General features: G+C 32.0%; 2 protein-coding genes across 2 annotated transcripts; both read right to left on the reverse strand.

The window, feature by feature from the left end:
- Positions 1-8,066: 8,066 nt before the first annotated feature.
- LOC132755999 (bis(5'-adenosyl)-triphosphatase enpp4-like) lies at positions 8,067-12,875 on the reverse strand. Its single transcript, XM_060746938.1, has 3 exons — positions 12,513-12,875; positions 10,810-11,537; positions 8,067-10,181 (listed from the first exon to the last, which is right to left on the reverse strand). The coding sequence occupies exons 1-3, from the start codon at positions 12,742-12,744 to the stop codon at positions 9,840-9,842; spliced, it is 1,302 nt and encodes a 433-aa protein (XP_060602921.1). The 5' UTR covers positions 12,745-12,875; the 3' UTR covers positions 8,067-9,839.
- Positions 12,876-16,859: 3,984 nt separating this feature from the next.
- On the reverse strand, positions 16,860-18,162 carry LOC132755997 (hepatic lectin-like). Its single transcript, XM_060746937.1, has 3 exons — positions 18,128-18,162; positions 17,639-17,766; positions 16,860-17,101 (listed from the first exon to the last, which is right to left on the reverse strand). The coding sequence occupies exons 1-3, from the start codon at positions 18,160-18,162 to the stop codon at positions 16,860-16,862; spliced, it is 405 nt and encodes a 134-aa protein (XP_060602920.1).
- Between the last annotated feature and the right edge of the window lie 1,813 nt (positions 18,163-19,975).

The raw sequence follows: 19,975 nt of genomic DNA on the forward strand, positions 1-19,975 counted from the left end.
TGTTACTGTTACAACAATGGTGGTAACGTATTTTAGCTGTCAGGAGGCCATTTACGCCTTTGATTCTTCCTAGGACCTTACTTCACGCTTAAAGTGTGTCTTGTTTTACACAAAGACTTGATTTAAACATGAAAGTCGAAGGTTTCAACTTTACTGACAACATCACCACGAAATTTATATTCTTTCTGCAACTTTCACAGTTATTGTCTTAAATAAATATACGTTCAACATTTTTTTCTTGTTTCTGAACTTCTAATCATATTATGGTCTCTTGCAGTTTTCTCTTCTCGTCGTTATGATAACAATACTCTTTTCTATCATTTCGGCTTTACATCCAGTCATCTAAAATGGAATTAAAAAGAGATTACAAAAAAAACATTGTCTATTCTTAAAAAAATTATACTATATTCACCAAATAAATTTTACCCAAAAAGTGGAGTCCTCTTCAGAGAAATGCATAAATTTGGGTGCACTATAGAGCAAAACGTATGTTCAACGTCAAATACAGCTTTCATGATCACAGACTCAATCAAACCATGCCTGTAATTTTCAGTAAATTTGCTGTTTTTAAGGCTTCCGAGGGATCACTTATTTTACCAGATATTTATAGATGTGAAGTGCTGTGTGGCAGCCGTAAAAAGTTGCCCCGTACTTCACTTCAGTATTGTTATATTTTTCTGGTCTTTCGGGATCATTGAATCCAGCACTTTAAAGTGTTGAGAATTTAGTACCGCTCAATCCGGTGCTAGGGGGCATGAGGGATGTTCTACTTTTTCATTATCCGTCATATACAGACTCAATCAAACCGGCTCTGCAATTTCCATGTAAATTTTGCTTTTTAATGCATCTGAGGGATCACTTTTTTTACCAGATATTTAAATTACATCTGTAACTGTTATTGACGAGAGAAACAGAATTAAATAAAAGGAGGCATTTCCCCTGTGGTCACATGGTTGTAGGTATGACAGGGCTTTCATTTTTGGCTTATCAAAAAAAGCACCCGAACTATTTATCAATCACTTCATATAAATGAGTTATCTGTTCGTTTAGGCCAATACTTTCAATATGATTCACAGACCATATGCTGTAGTTTTCATAAATATAGGACGAAAAGCATAAGGAAATGAAAACAAACAGATAGACAAACCCTATTAAAGATAGGCAGATGTTAACAGTATCTCAGAATCAAGTTTTACAACTATTAAATTTTATTTTTTGGTAAAGACAAAAAACAGAGGAACAGACGGGCAGATAGACATGTTTTTAAACAGAAAGACAAACGGTGTAGATGGACATACATATATCTTTATTAGCACAAACATCTCTGATTCATTACGTTTGTATTGAAACTATCTTATCTCATGTGTTTCTAAAATTGTACAACGAATTTAACACTCAAAATGGGTATCTATTACCATTGGCAAAGCAACAGTTTACTCCGAATATAGCTCCTCATCAATTTGTGTAGCACAATTTAGTTAACCAGAGACAGAGATAACATGTTATCTATGTCTCTGGTTAAACCATGGAGCTCAACAACAATTTGAACTGCTTACTGTGACTGTAAAAATTACATAATCATTGTAAATTATGTATCTGTTTTTGACTCCCCTGACATCTCATATATCACTAGTATGTAAAAAAGATAATATACTCGTATCACACTCAGTATTACCTTTCAATTCTTATCTTCCAAATGTTATTAAAATGAAAACATAGTAGCTATTATACACAATGACATTTTTATACCAAAAACTAATGATCTGTTAATAAATATCATGCATTTATGATTCTAAAATTAATAACAATTTATTCTAGATTTCGTGCATTGTTTACCCAAACACGCTTCCGTAGATACATTTTGAAGCTACCCAGGATAAACTTAAATTTGTTTATTTTTATTTTTCCTACTTCATAAACATCTTATTATCAAAAGGAATGTTAATATATAGGCTAATGATTATTTATATCTCATGAAAATTGCAAAATCTTTACTGTTTTAAACGACAAACGCGGATTTATATACACGCGAAAACCCATTACAATTCATTCATTGTATTTGATATTTGGGCATGTACGAGGCTAAAAGTTGTAAAAACAAGTAAATATAATATAAAAATTTATACATACTTTGCACAACAGCTTCTAAATCCAACTCCAAGTAGTAAATGTGTAAATTTTGATATATTTAAATCGCGCGGCCTCATAACTTTTGTTTACCTCGACACCGGTTACAGTATAAAACTCTGTGTATGGTGTACATGCAGAGCCATATAAAAACTCAAAACAAATGCAAAATTTGAATTGCCTTTTTTACTGGTTTGCCATGGTTAGATTTTTTTAGGGTTTTTACCTGTTTTATATGATGTGTATAACAGACTAAAAATGTCAACAAGCTTGTGTTGCAATTTGTTTGACGTTAAATTTTACTTTAATCGGACTATGTGATCACAATTCAGCAAAACATTTTCTCTATATTCTTTATTTATAGGTGTACATGTACGCATCGTTCGTCTTCATTTCTAAACATGTCGTTTAAAGGGTGGATATCACACTATTATACTTTGTTTTCCTCGACTAATAGTTTTCTTTCGTCTGTTCCCTTCAGACGTGTGAAAAACACAAACTAGACGATAATTGCTCAGAAGCGCGTGTCATAATGATGATTATGTTTGTAACATGTTTAGCTGTTTTTATAAAGTTAATCTATTTAGGGTGTTGATTGACTTATGTCTATACGTTCTTTATAAATATTCGAACACTGTATCAATTCATTATGACTTTAAATGTAAATGAAATAGTGATTGCTATATTGACATAGAGTTCTTTTGATATTTATAAAATAGTAGTAGTTTATTTAGTTTGTGTTTTTATTGCTTTATGGCAATACTCATAACAATTCATTACTTCCTAACAGGTGCCCATAAAATTAGAATATATCCGGTCAAGTAGCTTTGCATGAACAACGTCTAAAATAAAAATTTCTCTCCCAATTTATTCGCGAAATCGTGCGGACTTATTCGCGCAAACAAATATTCGCGCTTCGTGGCCATCCGCGAATAAAGCGAATATTAATTGGTCGCGAATATTCGTTGGGTTACAGTATATATTATTATTATTGGATCAAACCGTATAAGTTCATTCTTGTGTTCACAATCAAACCATAAAAATGATACCAAATCAACTTTGTACCCCATCGAGCATCTTTTTACCTTTCTTATCATTTTTCTGTGTCAGACTACTTTTATTGTACTGTAGCCACTATATTTATCTTCTAAATAAAACATAAAAAATAATATAAAAAAAACATAGATAAATAAAAAAAAAGAAAATACATTTTATTTCAATATTATATGGTAATGGTAAATCAAGATGGCATATGAATAGAAAATAAAGCAAATTAAATTACTAGTTGGAAAAGAAAGAAAAAAAACTTCACATATGAACATACGCTTATCACAACATATTCCTTCGTAAAAACCACTGCAAATACAATATCCCAAATAATAATTGGATGTGACATATTTTCCATCAAGTAAGCATTTGGTATTACATTCTTCAAGTTCACTATATCCAGAACTTTCTTTTCCACAATCTTTTTCACAATCTGTTCCAATAATGCAACAAATACCTCTCTGCCTGGTCCTATACCCACCACCACATGTTAAACTGCAGTCAGACCAATCTGACCACGGTCCCCATTCACAAAGTGTACAGATTCCTGCCACCAAATCCCCATTGAAACTAACGTCCACGTATAATAATGAAAAAACGAAATAAATGATATTTCTCATATCTTGTGTCAAAATGTGTTAATTAACGGTATTAAGATTTGATTACCCTGTACAATTTATTTTCATAAAGATCTATGAATAAATCAAACGTTACAAAACGAATAGTTTTAAAATGAACATTGTTGTTCATTATTACATGGTTTGCTATCTATTATCAACTGTTGCATTTTTTATTAAGCATTTCCTTGTTTAATACGTAGTATTATCTAAGATATAAATCTGTAACCAATAAAAAGGACCGTATCTGAATTAACAGCATGTCATCATTCACTAAAACACTCGAAATGTGATCGTTTTGATAAGCATTTTCTTCTTTTTTCTAAGTTCGACAAAAGGTTTATATTTCTTTTACTTCCTGATCACAAAACATGCAGACTGTGTAAGATAAAAATGATAAATGATTCAATATATATTGAAGTATAAAATGTTCGAATAATGTAATATTGATTAAATTCAGACAGCTAACCTCGCTAAACCATGGAGAGTTAACAGCCATAATACCGGAGAAATCAAGTCTGAAACAGAGAAGACATAAGCACAATAATAATAATCTAAAGTCTAAATCTAATAGTCTAAATGATTTTCTGTACTTAAGTGGGCTTTTATTGGTGTTTCATGTCTAATGACACCTGAAAACTCACGAAAAAACCACATTTATGATGTAAGGTACGCAACTTCACAAAATAGTGCTTACCAAGCGTCAGTCTGGTTTCCTGTCTACATCTACTACTATATTTATAACATAGTGTAAGGGGAAGGAACTGACATGTCGGGTAACAGATAATTCGCGTGCTGTACAAAGGCACGCTTGGGATGACCTGATTTTACCATTATTTTCCTACCTGTTGTTCTGGTGTAATGGCATAAATTTTCACTGATAAGTGTTTTGTTAAGGTAAAAAGTTTAAAATAAAATGGAATATGGTAAAATATGTAAGAAAAAAATATCTGACATAAGTTTGCGATTCGGATCTGAATACCCGTCCCTCTTGAACCCGCCAATGGGCGGGTTCCCTCGGTAAGGATATTCAGATCCGAACCGCAACATATGACAGATTAACAATATATGTCATATGTTGCGATTCAGATCGGAATATCCGTCCCAAGGGGACCCCACCCATGGGGCAGTAATGTGGCTTGCATAGTTACAGCCCATGGGCGGGTCCCCGAGGGACGGATTTTCCGATCCGAAACGCAAACATATGTCAGATATTTTATCTTGCATTTTCTCCCACAATATTTAATGTTTAAAATGGTTTTCCTCAATAAGATATTTGTTCATGGACATTAATGTCATTTCATCCATAACTTTTTCCTTACAATTGCGTATGAATTTACAACTTTAATAACAATGGGGAAATGACGTCATCATAAGCACATAGCTCACCTCTATATAGTGTCATTTAAACGTGGTTCATTCATAAAATGTATGGCACGCGACTCATCTGCCCCCATGCCAGATGAAATTTGCGGCATAGGTAACACTCACGGGAACGCCAGTCTGCTATGCAAGAAATTATTATTCCCTTCATTGTTCGTGACGTAATTCCAGCACGATGCGATAGGATAATGTCATTTCGTTTTATGTATGAAGTTGCAAATTTACGCAAGTATATTTGCTAAACAAATTGTCGTAATTTCTTTTTGAAACAAGAATCCCAAATAGTGTGTAAATGCTTGTCTCGTCTGAAAAAGGTAACCACTAATAAATAACCAATTGTTATAAAGACTATATATTTAAAGGGAAATAACTACTAAATGTACTGCTTTCAGATAATGTATCTTACCTTACAATGATAATCAAGTGTTACAAGCTTCAAGTAGCTACAAACAATAAGCAATTCTGAAGAAAAAAAAAGGGAGGGGGGCAAACAGCCAATATACAGTTTTCAGTATATTGCGTCTTGCCTAATAACAATAACTTTCTTTGCCGTGTTAAAATTAACAGGCATATATAAATCATTTTTAGGCTACTTAAAAGGCAATCTAGGCAAAGATTCAAAAGAGACATAACTCCAAAAATATATTATTTTCAGAAAAATGCTCATTGTCTTACAACAACCTCTTGTTATTTTAAGCAAGCATACACAAGAATCATATCAAACCCCTAAAAATGATTGCGTTATGGTCTACATTGTATCACAGTTTGGGGACCTTTCTGTTGAAAGTGTGTCAGAGTTAAATCGTATGTATATACATGCACAGTGTGCAGGTATTAGTTACCCGTACTCTAGATCATGCCCATTGATTGGCTCATTTTTGCTGGGGTTTACTTATTGTGACGGAAGAGAAAGGGAAAGCGAGAGAAATATCGTATTCAGATTCTCGTTCATTGGTTACTTTTTCTCGGGGTTTCATATTGTCCCCTCGTACAAATCAGATAGCCTCGTGGTTCGATGCTCTTTTTATCACTTAGATTTTTTCGCGAAGACGAGGATAACGACAACCTCCGATAAGGACATTTCAAATCGGAATATCTCGGCTATTATCTATAATAACCTTATTCGAAGACTGACGGAAATGATAGAAAAGTTGCGATTGAATAATTTCATCAATATAACTCCCTTATTCGTGATGTCAGTTTCGCAAATTTACGATTCATTACAACATATTGAATAACAAGGTGTATATAAAAATGAATAGGTCTATAATGAAAGTTTTATAATACAATTAATAATTATGTTGATAGTATTAAGCTTTAGATATAACAACAAACCACTTAAGATAATGTACGGATGTTGTTGGCAAGTGTGTGATAGATAATTTGATATAACATATATCTATATAGAATATAATCAATTAATATAGAACAAAATATTATTATCCATGATAAAAATGTTAATATGGAACTTTATCAACAATTTTTTTAATTTTCTATTTATCAATATATTCAAATGATACATTTCTATTTTTTTATCAAGTTTTGGAATGTTAATAGAAAATGCGCTAATTGTAGACATATCCCTTTTTAAGGTGACAACGGAGTCAATTATCACTGAAAATACCTAAAATGAGATTTTTTGCTAAGTAGATTTATCAACCTTTTCTGAACACATTCGTGATTTAATTTTGGAAGCAGTTAGTCCAAAAAATGTGTTTTTAAACGTTTTAAAACGGTACCTATACTATTTGTATCTGCTATTCGCGTAACCTGTCGATTATCGATAACGCTCCGCCCCCTGTTGAGGCATCAATGAGGGAAATCGGTAGTTCCATATATCCGTGAATTACAGGTCCATACTGGTCCATACTTCTCGTAATACATGTATCGTACAACTACCGTACATCTTTTATGAATATCTCAACATTTAGCCTTTTTTATAAATTAAGAAATTGTCGGCCAATGTACGTAACATAATGTATGAATACACAGGCAGAGTGACACTGGTATAATACAATAATAATGCTGATGATAATAATAATAAACTTCAAAAAGGAAACAATTAAATACCCCGCTAGCGGTGCGCAAATGCGTTCCATTTCCCCCCACTGAGTGCCTCAAATTTTACCGATAGTCACGTGACATGTGCGACAGATACCAGACGGACAGTAAATCACGTTAAGAATTGAAGAAATTTCGGCTATAAACTGATATTAATCAGCAGCTTTTTAATTGGTCAGATGTCACTGGGTCATAAAATGTTGTTAGAGTATGTTACCGCAACTTGTGACCCTCTCTGGTGCGATATTTGTGTATTATGCAATTATTTAGCGTGAAACGTAGGGGTCCGAGAGAGAACAGCCGATTTATGACACTTCGTTTGATGCGGGTCGGACTAACTTTGAATCGGCATAACTTTTTTAATAATCAAGCAATTAACATGCGGTTTAAAGCACATGAAAGGAAATTCATTTACGGAGGGAACCGTGTCAGGGATTTTTGTTTGCTCAATCAGCGACTTAATTATCTTTAATTACGTAATATGTATGGTGAAAAAAGTCGCATAAAATGTTTGACGTTACGTAATATTTTTTTGAGAAAAGATAGAAAAAATTTGAGACACGGTTCCCCAGATAATATAAGTATGGTTATTTTCCAAAAGTTTGATGACAAAAAAATAAAAAATGACTTTGATATGACGATTTAAAATTTTAGGATTTTTATTCAAAATCAATCATTTACAAAAGCATTTTTTTCAAATATGTTATTTTTTATGATGATCATCGATATTTAATGCACAAAGATTAAATAAATAACAATTATTACTAAAATAACTTAGTTTAAATGACATTTATGTGAGTACCACGGAAAGTGTCTGTTGTCACCTTAATAATTTCATCTTTATGAACTCATGAGTTTATCGAATTCAATAACATTAATTCTCTATATCAACTTTACGAGGTTGTGCATTCGTGAATGTGTGAAGTTGAATGTCATAACCGGGTTTTTCTTACATAAAACAATATAAAGTCATTTGCACTTTTACACAACAGGTTCTTTTATTTAACATATTCGAATTTATTATTTTACCGCTTAGCTTGTCGAGCAAATCTGGATACAAAAACATCAAGAAATCAGTATGGACCAGGGAAGATTAAATGACATCATATGTTATATACTTTGATTACATTTTACGTGACTCATTTGCTAAATGCTTTAAGTATTAGTTGACGAAGGCATAGGGTGATGCCGCATGGTAACATCATTTTTCTTTGCACCATCCCCCAACACTCCCCCTAACAATACCGCCTTTTCGCGCATATCAGGTACAAGGTTTTATTTTTAAATGCTATTTTTATACTCTTGACTTTTTCCAGTACAATTAAATAGATATCATATCCCATTGCGTGTGATATATCAAAATGTTCACCCATGACTAGATAATGTTCACCCATGACTTTACACCTGTTGACATTTCTTGTCTTCGTTGAATAGGTGAATATTTCTTTCTGTTACCGTCATTGTTAGCTTCCTTTATTACCTTTAGTTTAAAAAAAAGAAATTAAATAATTTCACGCGCCGTAGTCGTCAATACAACAAAGTCGAATGAAAAAATAAATGTATTTATGATCGGTCAAGAAATATGCAAAAAGTTATTGAGTATATATTTAAGAATCACCAATTAACTAATATATATATTAAGATTTTTATTAATTTTTTTTTATCGGGACAATACATATGTTTTTTTTTACATTGGTATTTAGACGACCTCAACGCTTCTTTTCCTATAATCGTAAACGAAAACATTAATAACATCAATAAAACGTCAAGCCGATTTTCATCAAAATTTCTAAATGTCTTTTTTAAAAGTAAAATACTGTCAAGTGAACAAAAACAGTATTTTTACGATACTTAAAATCTATTTTTTTTTACTAAAACATTGGTTATAATAATCATGGAAAAATAGTCTTTACTGCGTTATGCACGCAGTATCAATATTGTTGATAAATACTGCAAGATAAATCATAAGATTAAGGAATATATTTAAATATTGTGACTTCTTTTTTTGGTTACTTAAGTGGACAGTAAGCGCTGTTAACATTTTAAAAAATTTCATGACTGCTTTAACAAAAACAATTTAATTATAACTATAAAATCCATGGTTTGTTACCGTCAATGGTTATACCAGTTGTGTAAAGCAAATTTTGTCCGCAATGTATCTGATAGTTTAATAGACGATGTTCAGTTGCAGTAATACACCATTTCAAATTTTACCACTGATAAAATCTGTCTTTTTGTATTCTATGTATGAAAATATTTCAGTAATAACAAATTTTCGTTTTGCTTCCGGCTTTCTTATATTGATATTGTAAAGCAATGCAATACATTGTTATTGTTAAATGTAACTAAAATTTAATATCCCTTCGTGATTATGTTAAACAATGTCATTGTGCCCCCCCCCCTTCATAGTTTCCGCTCATCCGGTAAGTGGACCTTTCAGTCATCATGGTTATTATATTATTCAAAGGCCCTCTGACACTTATATATAGAAAACGAATGGAAAAATTAAATATGTAAAGAATAATATCATATAAAAATTCAATTAAGCTGCGTTACAAAAACGCACCTTTACATGTGTTTCTCAATTTGCATCGGCCATTTTATTTACAAGATATTTCTGATCGGGCTGATTAGAAAAAGAGATAAAATTGCTAACATATATATTTGTAAATAATTTCTACTTGAACTTGATGTGACTCTTGGGCAAGATTCTGAATTGTCATTTACAATAAAATATTTCGTATTGTCAAGTGTGCCGTTGTTAGGCGCAGGCTTTAGACAAAGAAGTTTGCAGACTAGGGGGTATATATCAACGATACTAAATGGTAGCGACTCAAATCCTTGCTTTATGTTTGGTCCCCTGGCATAAAATATTGGCTTCATCGTCGAAAGGGTGTTATCATACCCATGCGCTCCTAAGTCCGGCTCGCTGTATTCTTCCGGGCCCTGCATAATACAAAATCGATTGTTAGAATTAATCAAATCTTGTAATTATCAATATCACGTGTGTCATATATCACAAATAGAATCAAATCAATGAAATAAGGTCTTTAAAATAATAAAGAATCAACTTGTGACAAATGTTTAATAATGTATCTATACATGTATATATCTTATTAATCTCTACCTCGATATGTTAATAATAAAGCTTAAAGATCCTGTGTGTTGTAACTGAGGTTGTATACCACACTTAAGTGAATTTATATATATGTATATATAATTATGGTTATAAAACAATTTTCAAACATTAAAGAATATATAAAATATGTACTGCAAATATTTGTGCACATTAAATGTAATCATTAAAATATAGGCATTATTTTCATATAGGAAAATTTGACTTAGACTTTATAGAAAATAAATGTCTAATTACATGTACCTCCCTTTATTTACATGAAATATTAAATTCGGTAATATCTTTATAAATAATGCTTTTTGGAACATTCAATATTGATAAATCTTAATTTGAGCATCAAATTTATGATATGATATTAAACCATAACAAATTGTGTTACAGGATCTTTATCAACAATGTAAACAACATTATGATTATAAGAGGTAAAATCAAGTATACCTTTAACGCAACCCATCCTTCCTCTGCAACCACCAGAACTGGTAAAATTCTCCTGTGTTCTTTATAATGCCAGTGTTCAGGGATATCATCTTTACTGTACACTTTAATATGAGGTACATTTGTAAGGTTATCAATTATTTCCTGTTCCATATCTACGCGTGGTAAGATATTAGCGGTTGGTCCTGTTGTTGGAATAGCATCTACAACATTCATGTCAATAAAGTTTGATAAGTCAACATGTTTGTTTGCATAGTCTACCTCCGTCATGCCGTGATCACTTGTGATTATGACATTGACAGTGTCCCATAAACTTGCTTTATCAAACGCATCAACAATATATCCTAAGAGGTCGTCCATTTCTTTAACTTTAGATCTCACTTGCGGTGTGTTTGGTCCAAAGAGATGACCAGTAGTGTCCGGTTCACTAAGATAAACCATTACAAGATCTATATCATCCGAGAGCCATTGCACAGCAGAGTCAATACGAGATCGGAACGGTATCGTGCCGTCAAATTTAAAGTGTATGTTCGGTCTCAAACCCTTTATTTTGGCCTCGTCCCCTGGCCAAAAGTAAGCAGCGCTTTTAAGACCCTGCTTTCGTGCTGTTATCCAAAGAGGTTCTCCACCGTCCCACCATTTTGTTTCTTTGCTTCTTTTGTTGAAATATTCATTAAATTCGGGATCATACATACTATTGGCTATGATTCCGTGACTTTCTTCATATAAACCTGAAATAAATAAATATTTCTTTTAACAGATAAATATAGAATCCCTAAAGAAAGCCCAACACGGCAAAATTGAAAATGTTGCAGGCTCGGTTTGATTGAGCCTGTTCATGGACGGTACTGGAAAGTGCAAGTTACCGTCCACGCCCCCTAGCACCGGCTTAAGCAGAATTCAACATTTAAACGTGAAATAGTAAAATTTTGAATTTAGAAACATCCGCAGATGTGTTCTTGTATTAAACTTGTATTAAAAAATGATATATGTATTTTTAAAGACAATCGAATGTATTGAATCAAGAAACACAAATTTATTCAAGTGAACATGAAAAAATAAAACACTCAACGTAAAGTTTAACTAAGTTATATAAGATTTAAATTTGGCGACTTGTTTTTAAGTGTACTGTATCTTCTGCATCAGATTAAAATTATAGAAAATATCTCATTAGACGAAGTCATGCGGTAAAGAAGAAGGAAAACTACTAGTACTATTTAAAGTAGAAAATATACCTGGTGTTGAAAATTTTGTCTATTTTAAATAGTTGCGTAATAAAACCATAATATCATATTGTAAAAATGATTTTATTTATTTAGATATTTTTGAAATTCCTCACCCGATTTGAATAAAAAAGCGCTGCGACGCTTTTTAATTTAATGTCATTTGGTTATAATTATTTTGGAAACACCGGAGCGAGCAAACGATCTGAAAATAATCAGTCCCGTCATGTCAAAAAATCCTCAGTGAAACCCTTTGATTATATCTGTTATGTTAAAAAAACCTCAGTGAAGCCCCTTTAATTATATCTGTCACCATTATTGAAAACAGTAAAGATCGCTCTTTGGTGAAACAGCAGTCAGCATTACAAGATGTGTAGATATATTCTTGAATACACTGATAAATACCTATCGCCGTTATTATATGCAAGAATTGTACATATTGCATTGAAAAATGTGAAGTTGAAAAAAGTCTTGGTTACTTACCTGTTGCCATTGTAAAATGTGATGGAAATGTTTTTGTAACAAAACTGCCATTGATATACTGGGCTCTTGTACCATTAACAGCAAATGCATCAAAATTCGGTGTATCCACCTGCTCTATATAATCCCATCGAAATCCATCCATAGAAATCAATAAAACTTTATTTCCGGAGACCTCAAACATCCAGGTAGAAAGACAGACAGATATCGTCAAAACATAGAAAATAAAATACATTTTGTTCTATCAACAGTTCACCTTCAAATGAAAGAAATAAAAGTTTAAATTATGCTCGCGTTAACAATAATAGTGAAGAGAAACTGTGTTTCAAAATACTACACATTTGTGTGTGTTGGGTTTATTTACCCTCGCCACCGTTGCAACTGTGACTCTTTTGTATATACGATTTCGTATATTCCCGCAGGTTATGAATTAATGTATGCATTCTTTATTTATAGATATAGTAAATAATGTAAACATAATCACGGACTATATACATTTGTAAAACTGGTTTCATACGACCATAGGAAAGCGGATAGTTAACGCCATTATAATATTTTGTTAAATACTTTGAAAATTATCATATTAGATAGCATCAAATAAAAATAACCAATTTTTTTGTCATCCAGGCGTCCCATTCACCGTAAAATATTCGTAATTAAGAAATCATCAGAGCATACACACCTCGCCAAGTTATCACCCTTGTCAACAACAATACCCAGACCAGTTTAATTTTAGTGCAGAAGCAAAAGCGCTCTCTCTTGTACAAAAAGTTTCATCATTAAAGTTATTAACTGCAATTTTGAACCAAATAACACATGAACTCTTTTTGTGGGTTGGATGTGGGGATGAGTGACTGGTCTAAAGATAGAATTTTTTTGCACATTTTAAAGTATAGATTTAAAGCTCAAGTGTGACTTTATTTAACTCCAATATATTCCAAAAGCATAAAAACATAACATCGGAATTTTAACATAGAACATTTGGGGCACTATAAGAGAGAAAGACATGCAAAATTTTTAAGAAATGTAGATAAGTCAGAAATGAATTGATAATTGTATTAATGTGCTATCGTAGCCTAATTAGTTAGTGTGTTAAGCGTTGCAATGCTTTTCAATTTTTGGTCATTTTTCATAAACAGAAAATTACTTAAAAAAAATGGAGAAAGCTTATGATCTGAAATTCTGCACAAAAGTTATAGGTCCAAACATACATGTAATGGAACATTAATCTCGAAAAAATTATTTACAGTTCCGTCACATCCCTTTTAAAACGGTAGAAAATCACGTGATATTTTAGGTTACGCTCACTGACAATACGAGGACCTAACTCATCGTTTCACATTAGTTTTTTCCATGTATTTCTATAGTTTACCCCTTATACTTACATACAGGACTTGTTGTAACCTACGCAAATTGGGGAATTTGTGTCGCCTATACCTTATTGCATTCCATGTGCTTATAGTTTTCAAAAAAACTTAACAATTAAACATGCATTTTAATTGGACAATTAGTATTTAAGTTCAGATCGCAACACAATGGCTCATAACAATATGTATTTATTTGTGTCTATTTATGTAATACCAGTTCACATGCTATACTATGGGTTGTTTTATTTACACATATATGTTTTTAACATACATAAATTCTTTTTTTCTGAAGCAAAAAAAAAAAAAAAAGAAAAGAAAAATACCTTAGTCGAATCTAACATAATTATATAACTTTGCAAACAACATAAAAGTGCTAGTTTTATATTTTATTTCAGTGTTATAGTTGTGAAAGGTTATTTTAAAAGAGTTATATGTGTATGAGAAATGGTAATCTAACTTTTAACATGTAGATAGTATAATTTGATACCTGTAAAATGTATGTAGCAAACTATGATAGGCTCATATGATTCTTTTTTAAGGATGACAATTTGTAAACATGTATTGTCAGTTGTACTATGTGTGTGTACATGTGGATGAGACACTACTAAACTAATAAACTATAAACTACATGTAGCTAGATATATCGGCATGGGAAAACGCTTCAGTATTTTCTTAAAGTCTTTAATGCAAATTGCTTGTATGAAATAAAAATTGTAGTTAAGTGCCTTCCAAGCGAATGACACATGCACGCAATCACTGCTAAATGGATAAAACTCTACTTAAAATAGCAGTACAAAATTTTTGTTCTGAAACATTTTATTCTGCTTGCGTACAATATTTATGTGTGTAAAATACCAGAGACATTCTATGTTACAACTCTTCCGAGAATCCTCCAGGAGTTTATAAAAACAATATTATTTTGCTAAAAATATTTCATGAGACTTTAATTTATTTTTTCTCTTAGTTTATTCACTTTTGTTCTGACAATCATAGGACTGGGGTAATTCGGTTGTGTTGTATTGAGATTTTAAGGGGATAAGATATATAAATGAAAGCATGAATTATAAAACAATAAAACTAGGACACTATAAGGAAAAAAGAAACAGAAGAAAAATCATTTAAGAGAATTAAACATCAGGAAAAATCTATAACCAGCATTTGAACAAAATAATAACAGAAAAAAACAACAACAAAAAACAATGAATTAAAAAAAATTAAACGAGGACGATAGCAACAACATAAATACCACGCAAATAAACAAATACAGTGGCACGACATGGCCAAGTGGTTATCGCGCAGGAATCTTTATTTATAGTTCGTGTTTGAGTTGAAACCCCGTTAGTTTCCGTGGAAAATCTACATTTATATCTATTATTAACTGTTACCCTACCCTAACTCTCAAGTGAATACCCTTGCTACCACCAAAGAGTAAGACCAGTCTTAAATGCTGACTATACAACACCATGGTTTATCTCGATATTCCTTCATACTGAAATGTTCTAAAATTGAGGCTGTAGAAGTCAAATTCAGAGGTAAGAAACGGAATTTGTTACTTCTAAAAAAGTTCGTCATACTCAGTATTATAGTTTGAAAAAATAAAGCAAAACAAAGAAAACATATATTAGATTATATATTTCACAGTTGCTTAAACACAATAAAAATGTAAATCAAAGCTAATATTGCTATAAAATCCCGATGTGTCCTTTTATTTATACACACGTACTCGTACATTGAAATCCTTTAGCCTTAGAATGGACTGTCTAAAATTAAAAGCAGGTCAAATTCATTTCACAAATGCTGCAGGTTAAAGCTTCATGTCTTCAGGTGAAAAAAAAATATTTCAAGAAAATCAAAATTTATTAATATATCTTAAGATTTTAAAAAATGTAAAAATATTGAAGATTCAAGAAATAATTTATATGTGACTTATTTGCAGGGTTATCACCATATTCCCGCTGCGTGACTACCGCAATAATAGGTATTTTTGCACATTTTGATAGCTTTTTTGGCAATTTACCTTGATTGCAACGTGTAAACTACTTTATTTGATAACTTAGCAATATCATATTTTCAATACATTTTCAACAATTCCATGAAAATTTGCATATTGATAAAAACTGCTTTAAGGGTTTATTTTGTTATTAATTACGCATGAGGACGCATATCAATGGGAGGGATGTTACGGTAAAACATACTCAATACTCATTGATTCTATAGTAACAAAACTTCTCCAATCCAACACAAATTACTGGTTTTGATTTGAAGAACGTGACATGATAGGTTTTCCATGTCAGTACTGTTATTGTTTGACAATATTGATCCGAGACATGTGGCCATCAATGCATTTTTTGGTCGGTGACTGTTGGATTCCAAAGTATTCATACGGATTGTAAAGTATGGCAATATGGTATGCATGTTTTATGTATAACTTAAAGTAACGGACAGAAGACTTGCCTAACTAGCCTCAGTGATAAGGTGTTTAGACTTTGAGTTTCAAATGGAAGGTTGTAGGTTCGGATCGTAATGAAACATTTTTTTAAGTTCTTTTAATTATTATATTTTGCGAAACTTGACTACTAAGTTTTTGTACATGCCAATCACCCATTGTATAAAATTACATACACATCTATATTTCAAAGTTTTGATTTTTTTTCAAAGAAAGGGCACAAGCAATTAAAGTAATGATTCATCCACTAATGCTGCATATAACTTTAAAATATATTAATGAAATCTGACATAATCAACTACGGTAACTAACGAGAATAAATGAGTTTCAGGTCAATATTGCCTTACATATATATATATATATATATATATATATATATATATATATATATATATATATATATATATATATATATATATATATATTTATTATTTTTGCAGGCCAAAAATTATACCAACATTAAACATCTCTGATACAAAAAAAAAATTGTTTCAATTAACATGTTATCACTTATACATGTATTACTTAGTGATCTATCTATTTTTCACAAATATAGTAGCATACACGGGCACATTCGCAGTCATCCAACTTGTAATTTGCAGTTATATTTTGCATACGTAAGCAGTGTGTAATGTCTGGGTTATTTGGATATCCGTGCCCCCAAAAGTCTGCCGACATTGGGACTGGGTCTCCGTCCACAAACGTCCACGCCCCTGGTGCATAATAATCTGTAGCATTTGCATTGCTTCCATCAACATAGTATTCGGCAACATTGTAGCCTGTTAAAGAAGATTAAAAACTGCGTGATTGCCATCGGACTAGTCTATCGTACACACTGTCTGAAATTCTCTCAACTATCTTAATTAAAAAGTAAAATCTGAAAAGACCGAATTCGTAAGAATTTATATAATCATATAACTATCTATTTCACCAAGTTAATCAACCTCTACCGACTCGATGGGTTAAACCTCTTTTTTATCAAAGAGTATGCTGTATATGTTCAAGATCACATATTAACTTTCTTTTTTCTAACACTATGTTATTTTATCTTAAAAAATAACTATGTTAATTACTAATCTATACATCAAATGACGTCGTTACCAGTATATACTGAAGTCACTTCTCATCTACCTCAAAAACTGCATGAATTGAAAGTGTTAGATACTTAAAACTGAAAGAGGGCCAGTCCGAACTACCCTTTAACTCAAAAGACATTAAATCTTAAGTATATATAAATTGAAAGGACGAAAAGTGTCATTAATTTCAGGAAACGATTCCAAATCAAAGGCAGGAAACAAAAAATGCATATTTCATACCTGGACAATTCTTGACAAGATCCAGAAGCATGTTCATTTGGGCAACAGTTTTCACGCGAGCAAGGAATCCACCAAGGGCGTAACACGCTGCCTTAGCATCCCACTGTGTCACAAATGTCTTGATCACCCTGCCATTGTAAAATATAGTTATGCTCTACTAGAGCTTGCCTGAAGTGATTTTGATACCGGTAATTATTTATTATTTAGTATAAAATAATCTGATTTCAACATAAAATTGGTGATAGCAACAAGTCAAAAATAACAGATTGTTGTGAAACTGTGTAACTAATGTAGATTATATTGCACAGGCCAATCTTTTTCGATCGCTAATTTTCAATTTTAATGTTGTATGATTTACCTTAATTTAAATCAAAATATAGAATTTTCAATTCAGACAAACAGTTTTGGAACGATTTGTGTTCAAGTTTTTTAATTTATGTAAAGTTATTTTAAATTACAAGTTTAATTTTATATTTTACCAATGTTTACCAAATGAGTAAATATGTACACGTATCAACACTCATTTTCAACTTGTCCCCCAAGAACAAAACATATGTTGTCCCACATAGTTTATTTTAGTTGAGCAAAATGCAACGCTTTTCACTCGAATCGGGCTAAGAATGGCAAGAAAATACGATTTTTGAAATTTATATCTATGTGCATATCTTGACAATTATTTTATATGTCTGTATATATTTCTGTTTTAAGTGCCCCGACGAATCTTTGTAAGAAATTCATTTTTTGTTGTTGTTTCGACTTTAGAATCTCAGTGGAGTTTCTTCACAATTTTCTATGTTTTTATATACATTTGTATATGATGATAAATTTGAAATAAAGACGAATCATGTAACATAACTGAAATTTTAGTATGTATTATAAAATGGTTTACTTGTAAGTGAAATGCTCCCCATCGGACAATTGTACTGTTCTAAAAATAGAATCGTCGGGCGGGCATGAGAATGCAGGAAGAGCCGTAGTCGTTGTTGTCGGCGTAGGTGTGAATCCGACTGCAAATAAAATGTATTTCAATAAGATGCTCTGTTAGATCAAAGAATGTGACTCAATCGTAAAAATGAATACAATTATCTTTCAGATATCTGAATTAAGCTCAGTAGTTTTAAAATGCTGTGTACATCACCGCTAAATGTAGTTCGTCAAATATATATTAGAGCCATTTGTTTTCTGTATTAATACACTATATAAGAAAATATAGTTATAAAGAAAAAGAATCACAATCTGCAAACTTGATTTATTTAATTCAATGAAAAATACATCAATAGAGATTTCACTTCATTTAATTAGTCTTCGGCAAAAGCATATTCAGTCTGGTATGGAATATACAAGGTTTCACCTAGTAAACACTAAATGTAATGTCATCAATCATAAAATAAGTTTTGTTGTTGGACCCTTATACTTAACATAGTTCTTTTTCCGCTTTTTTAATATTTCCTTCCCTTCTTTTTATCTTTTTGTTGCTTATAGTTAGGTTCAGCATCTTTATTTAGATCCGGCTCATACCAATTTGTGCAGCATTAGCCAATAGAAATGTTTGTTCTTAATTTTCATTTTCTAGCGAGATCTGAGATAATTTACACAGAAAAAGTTTTATAGTTAAATCTTTTGAAAGTACCGCCTCCTGGTATGTTCGTGAAGTTAGCCAGACAGCTGGAACAGACAGACTAAACGAAAATTTGTTCCGGCTACTCCGGCTGTTCCGTCTGTCTGGCTAACTTCACGCACATCTCCGTGGTCGAGGGGTTAGAGTCGATGACTTCTAGTCCTGTTACCTCTCTGACGTGGGTTCGATCCCCGGGAGATGCTTTGGTAGTTTAGCGCGGCGGAAGGTAGTGTAGTACTGGTGTAACTTTCCAGGAACGATGGTTAGGAAACTACCCGCCTATATGATTGAAATACTGTTTGGAAGAGGCGTAAAATGAAACAAACAAACAAAATATCTTTTGAAAATACTGTTTTAATACGTTACGTGTACAATATCATAGTTTCACCGCAGGATAACATCTCTGTCAAAGTTTAACCTACACACCCTACGAGCAAGTGTAAGTGTTCAGCTTAAATAATTCCCCTTTGGTGTCAGAACATTGCAATTTTTTCGGCCACGTGGTCTTCATTTCAGCTTTCTGAGCTGTTATTTCCTCAATTTATCGTTCGCCACCTCATAATCATACCAGTGAAAGTACGATAATTGAACTAAGCAGCTACGGATATAAATGATATGTAAAAGTAATGTGTAAAACGTGAGGAGAATATCACTCCTGGTCTTGCAAAAAATACTTATCGCTGTCTATATATTATTCCTACCTTGTTTTTGAAAAGCCA

The sequence above is a fragment of the Ruditapes philippinarum genome, unplaced genomic scaffold (genome assembly GCF_026571515.1).
Source record: "Ruditapes philippinarum isolate M1 unplaced genomic scaffold, ASM2657151v2 ctg3206_1_1_1_1, whole genome shotgun sequence".
Taxonomy (NCBI): domain Eukaryota; kingdom Metazoa; phylum Mollusca; class Bivalvia; order Venerida; family Veneridae; genus Ruditapes; species Ruditapes philippinarum.